The sequence below is a fragment of the Nicotiana tomentosiformis genome, chromosome 11 (assembly GCF_000390325.3).
Source record: "Nicotiana tomentosiformis chromosome 11, ASM39032v3, whole genome shotgun sequence".
NCBI classification, from domain to species: Eukaryota; Viridiplantae; Streptophyta; class Magnoliopsida; order Solanales; family Solanaceae; genus Nicotiana; species Nicotiana tomentosiformis.
The window spans coordinates 97634321-97640854 of NC_090822.1; the positions used below are offsets into that span (position 1 = coordinate 97634321).

Below are 6534 nucleotides of genomic sequence, written 5' to 3' on the forward strand. Positions count from 1 at the left end.
CCTTTGTTTGGGTCTTGGATCATGAGAGAACCTTGAGAGAGAGTTTTTAGGTGTCTAGGGTCTGAATAAAGTGAATAATAATGAGTTAAAACGGGCTTAAGGTGTCTCATATATATCAATATATCTCAACCGCCTATGTGGGTCCCATAGAGAGCTGCTTGTGCAGTCTTGCGAAAATGCAAATATCTCTCTACTCCGACGTCGTATTGATGAATGGTTTAATGAGTTAAAATATAGACTCATAGATATTTAATTTAAGGTGTATATCACCCCATATTTCATAAATTTTAAGTAAAATTATGAACATAAGTTGCGACAACGTTTGTCGACTTTTGTTTCATAACTCGTTTGTCTTCAAGACTTATGATATGGATATTATATGATCAAATTACCTTAAAACACGACCTCGTGTTCATATGAAGAACCTCTAGTTTTACCCGAATATATGGGTTACAACATCCTTAATTTATTTAACTTCAAATACTTGTTAACCACTCTTATACACCCTTGTATCATTTAAGACCAATATGATTAACTTCTTATCATATCAAAGATAATGTCTTTTGGGATTTATGTGGACTAACTTACGGCATGATCTAACATACGCGATTATGAGTTGTAATACCCTCCCCACCTTAGGAACATTCGTGCTCGAATGTAAGGGTTTATCAGGAGTCTAACTCATCGTGGATTCCGACGGAAATTTCCGGCCGAGTTTCCCCTATAAAATGGACACTAACCAAATTTTCAATAAGTTAAACCAAACCTACGGTCTCACAAGGCTATACAAAGCATTATGGATATGTACATTAACTGAAGAGTATTCTCAAGCTATTGTTTACCTCATACAACAACAACAACAACAACAACAATAACCTAGTAAAATCCCACTAATGGGGTCTGGGGAGGGTAGTGTGTACGCAGACCTTACCCCTACCCCGAAGGAGTAGAGAGGCTGTTTCCGAAAGACCCTCGGCTCAAAACAAATAAAAAGACAAAATGACAAAATGATAAAAAGGAAACAATATTAGTATCACAACAACAATCATAGGATAAATAGGAACACCATGAAATCCAGAAGAAAGATGCAAAGCAAAGGGAGACAATATTAGTAAATATTAGTATCACCACAACAACCATAAAAAAAATAGGAACACCATGAAATCTAGAAGAAAGATGCAAAGCAAAAGCGATAGCTAGTAAATACGACATGCACTGAAAAGCGGAATAGTAAGCCACAACATTGCCAATAGCTATCTTAGACAAAAACCCTACATGGCTAGTCCCACAATGGTACGGAGTAAGGCACGGCTCAACTACCTCCTAACCTACAACCCTAATACTCGACCTCCACATCTTCCTATCAAGTTCCATGTCCTCGAAAATCTGGAGCCTCGCCATATCCTGCCTGATCACCTCTCCCCAATACTTTTTAGGTCGCCCTTTACCTCATAGAGCTATTTAATCTTCCATCGCGTCCTGTTTTACCCCAGCATCCTCGTTATCTTCAATCTAGAATAGGTAAGGGTATTTAGACTTCATCTCCTCTTCTGCTTCCCATGTCATTTCTTCCGTATTCTTGTTCCTGCACAATACATTGATGGAAGTTACATCCTTTGTTCTCATCTTGTGGACTTGTCGATCTAATATAGCCATTGGCAGTTCTTCATATGATAGATCCTCTGTAACTTGAACATCTTTGATAGGGATGACCCCGAGAAGGGTCTCTAATACATTTCCTCAACATAGATACATGGAATACCGGGTGGACAAATTCCAATTTGGATGGCAATTCTAACTCAAAAGCAACCTATCCAATTCGTTGAGGAAACTTGTATATATACCGCAGACTCAACTTACCCTTTTTCCCAAAAAATCATAACACCCTTCATCGGTGAGATCCTCAGAAAAACCCAATCACCAACCTCAAACTCTAGATCACGATGTCGGACATCGGAATAAGACTTTTGGATGTCGATCTTTACTTTTTGGCAATTAGGACACTGGGCTACAAATTTTGCAATAGACTTCTTCATGTTATCCCACCAATATAACTCCTTAATGTCATGATACATCTTTGTGGAGCCAGGATGGATGGAATATCAGGACTGATGAATCTCATTCATATTCTTCTCTCGCAACCCTTCCACATTAGTCACACATAATCGGCCCTGGTATCTCAGTGCCCCATCTCTTTCGATCTCGAAAGCCGTAATCTTACGTTGCCGAATGACCTCTATCAATCGTAATAAGGTAAGATATTCATATTGATGTGCTTTTACCTTTGCTACCAAAGATGATTCTACTGTATTTTGTACATCAACACCTCTATCATCAGAGTTTAACAATCTGATTCTCATATTGGCCAGCTGATGAAGCTCTTTAGTCAACTCTTGTCTACCTGCCTCAATGTGTACTAAGCTTCCCATTGACTTACGACTGAGAACATCTACCACAACATTGGCTTTATCGGGAAGGTACAATATCTCAACATCGTAGTATTTCAATAAGTCAAGCCACCTACGCTGTCTCAAATTCAACTCCTTCTGCTTGAAGATATATTATAAACTCTTGTTATCGGTGTAGATGTCAACACAGATGCCATATAAGTAGTGCCTCCATATCTTCAAAGTATATATTACTGCAGCCAATTCCAAATCATGAGTCAAGTAATTCTTTTCATGCTTCTTCAATTATCTCGATGCATAATGAATCACCTTCCCACGTTGCATCAATACGCTCCCCAAACCTATACCTTAGGAATCACAATATACCACATAACCTTCTATTCCTTCTGGGAGAGTGAGCACTGGCACATATGTCAATCGATTCTTTAGCTCCTGAAAACTACGTTCACAAGCGTCAGACCACTAGAATATGGTAGCTTTCTATGTTAACTTAGTCAACGGTGCTGATATAGAGGAAAACCCTTCCATAAACTGCTTATAATATCCTGCTAGCCCCAAGAAGTTGCGGACTTCTGAAGGTGTTGTAGGTCTCAACCAATTATTCACTTCATCGATCTTCTGAGTGTCGACACTAATACCCTCGTCAGATATCACATGGCCAAGGAATGCTACTGAGTTCAGCCAAAATTTACAATTTGAGAGCATAGCATATAACTTACTATCCTGAATGGTCTGTAATACTATCCGAAAGTGGCCCACATGTTCCGCCTCCGAACGAGAATACACCACAATATCATCAATGAATACAATCACGAAATGTCAAGATAGGGTCTGAATACACGATTCATGAGATCCATAAAAGTTGCTGGGGCATTTGTTATTCCGAACGACATCACCAAGAACTCAAAGTACCCATATCTTGTTCGGAAGGCTGTCTTCAGAATATCCTTCTCCTTAACCCTCACTCAATGATGCCCTGAACGTAAGTCAAACTTGGAGAAATACTTGGCACCCTGAAGTTGGTCAAATAGGTCGTCAATCCTTGGAAGTGGATACTTGATTTTATAGTAACCTTATTCAACTATCGATAATAAATACACATCCTTAACGACCCGTATTTCTTCCGCATGAACAAGACTTGTGCACCCAAGGTGAAGTGCTAGGCCTAATGAATCCCTTATCCAACAAGTCCTTCAACTACAGCTTCAACTCTAGCAACTCTACCGGGGCCATCCTGTATAGAGGGATAGATATCGGTTGAGTGTCAGGCAACACATCAATGCTAAACTCAATCTCCCTTTCAGGAGGAAAGCATGGGAGTTCATCTGGGAAAACGTCTAGAAATTTATTGACCACGTAGATTGATTGTAAAGTAGGCGGCTTCACCTCCACATCCCTAACGCGAACGAGATGATAAATATAATCTTTTGAGATCATCTTCCTTGCCTTAAGATAGGAAATAAACCTACCTTTCGACGTAGCAATATTTCCCTTCCATTAAATGACGGGTTCACCGAGAAAAACTAACCATCTTTGTACGACAATCAACGTTTGCATAGCATGAGGCCAACCAGTCCATTCCCATTATCACATCGAAATCAACCATTTCTAACTCAAATAAATTTGTTGAGGTTTGACGATTATAAACCATCACTGTGCAACCTTTATATACCCTTCTAGCAATCACAAAATCTCATATTGGAGTAGATACCGCAAGTTATTTACTTATCAATTTAGGTTCAATGCCAAACTTATTAGCCACAAAGGGTTTAACATATGATAATGTAGATCCTGGATCAATCAGCACATATACATCATAAGAAAACACAGACAATATACCTGTAACAACATCTGGAGATGACTTGAGATCCTGTCAACATACTAGAGCATAGGTTCGATTTTGAGTACCGCTCAAACTCGACACTGCACCTCTACCTCTACCAAGACTTGTCGACTGCTAAAAACCTCGTGCGGAGGTCAAACTAATGAGGAAGGACCAAACACAAATCCAGTTGGCTGAGCCATACCACCACCTCCTCTATTAGGACAATCCCGCATCATATATCCAGGTTGTCTGCAAGAATAGCGTGCATCAGCAACAACAAGAAGAACAAGAAACATAATAGCGCCACGGGATTCCCGACATTTTATTTGTGTTATTTGCCCTTTGTTTGGGTCTTGGATCATAAGAGAACCTTGAGAGAGAGTTTTTAGGTGTCTAGGATCCGATGAGAGTGAAAAAGAGTGAGTTAAAATGGGCTTAAGGCATCTCATATACATCAGTATATCTCAGTCGCCTATGTGGGTCCCATGAAGAGCTGCTTGTGTAGTCTCACAAAAACGCGAATATCTCTATACTATGATGTCGTATCGATAGAAAGTTTAATGAGTTGTAACCTAGACTCATAGATATTTAATTTGGTGGGTAGATGAACCCGTAATTCCAAGTAAATTGCGAGAAAATCTTATTAATATTGGACCTAAAGCTTAAGTAAAATTATGAACGTAAGTTGCGACAACGTTTGTCGACTTTTGTTTCATAACTTGTTTGACTTCAAGACTTATGATATGGATATTATATGATTCAAATACCTTAAAACACGACATCATGAGCATATTAAGAACCTCTAGATTTACCCGAAAATATGGGTTACAACATCCTTGATTCGTTTAACTTCTAATACTTATTAACCACTCTTATACACCCTTGTATCAGTTAAGACCAAGAGTATTAACTTCTTATCATCTCAAAGATAATGTCTTCTCGAATTTACATCAACTAACTTATAGCGTGATCTAACGTACACGAATATGTTTGTAACACCTTAGTTTTACCTGTTCATGTATCTACCCCGGTGGGCGATGCTATTATTGTGGACCGTGTTTATCGGTCATGTGAAGTGAGTATTGGGGGATTGAAGATTAGATTTGATCTCCTATTGCTTAGTATGGTTGATTTCGATATGATTTTAGGTATGGATTGCTTGTTCCCATGTCATGTTATTCTGGATTGTCACGCTAAGACCGTGACGTTGGTGATGCCGGGATTGCTAAGGATCAAGTGGAGAGGTTCTCTAGAGTATGTTCACAGCAGAGTGATTTCTTAACTGAAGGCCCAATTGATGGTCGGAAAGGGGTGTTTGTCATATTTGGCCTTTGTGAGGGACGTTGGTGCTGATACTCCTACTATTGATTATGTTCTGGTAGTGCGAGACTTTCCGGATATGTTTCCTGGAGACCTACCGGGCATGCCACCCGATAGGTAAAATTGATTTTGGTATTGACTTAGTGTCGGGCTTTCATCCTATTTTTATTACGCAGTATTGTATGACACCAACAGAGTTGAAAGAATTTAAAGAGCAGCTTCAGAAGCTTCTTGATAAGGGTTTTATTAGACCTAGTGTGTCACCTTGGGGTGCACCGGTTCTGTTTGTAAAGAAGAAGGATTGTACTATGCAGATGTGCATCGACTATAGGCAGTTGAACAAAGTTACAATCAAGAACAAGTATCGTTTGCCGCGCATTGATGATCTATTTGACTAGATTTAGGGCTCTAGAGTGTTATCTAAGATTGATTTGAGGTTTGGGTATCACCAGTTAAAGATTTGGGACTCAGATATTCTGAAGATGACATTCAGGACCCGCTATGGTCACTATGAGTTCCTTGTGATGTCATTTGGGTTGACCAACGCCCTAGCAACATTCATGTATCTGATGAATAGTGTATTTCATCCATATCTTGATTCGTTTGTCATAGTATTTATTGATGATATCGTGGTGTACTCATGTAGCCAGGAGGAACATGCCCAAAATTTGAAGATTGTTCGACAGAGGTTGAGGGAGGAGAAGCTCTATGCAAAATTCTCCAAGTGTAAGTTTTGGCTTAGTTCGATGGTGTTCTTGGGGCACGTGGTATCCAATGAGGGGATTAAGGTGGATCCAAAGAAGATATAGGAGGTTCAGAGTTGGCCCAAACAGTCTTCATCTACTGAGATTCAGAGTTTTCTCATCTTGGCCGGATATTATCGTTACTTCGTGGAGTGTTTCTCGTCCATTGCAACTCCTTTGACTAGGTTGACACAGAAAGGTGCTCCATTCAGGTGGTCAGATGAGTGAAAGAAGAGCT

At 39.6% G+C, this 6534-nt stretch overlaps 1 protein-coding gene across 1 annotated transcript; it reads right to left on the reverse strand.

Moving 5' to 3' along the window:
* Positions 1–2102: 2102 nt before the first annotated feature.
* On the reverse strand, positions 2103–4014 carry LOC138901899 (uncharacterized). Its single transcript, XM_070189697.1, has 3 exons — positions 3937–4014; positions 2775–2840; positions 2103–2546 (listed from the first exon to the last, which is right to left on the reverse strand). The coding sequence occupies exons 1-3, from the start codon at positions 4012–4014 to the stop codon at positions 2103–2105; spliced, it is 588 nt and encodes a 195-aa protein (XP_070045798.1).
* Between the last annotated feature and the right edge of the window lie 2520 nt (positions 4015–6534).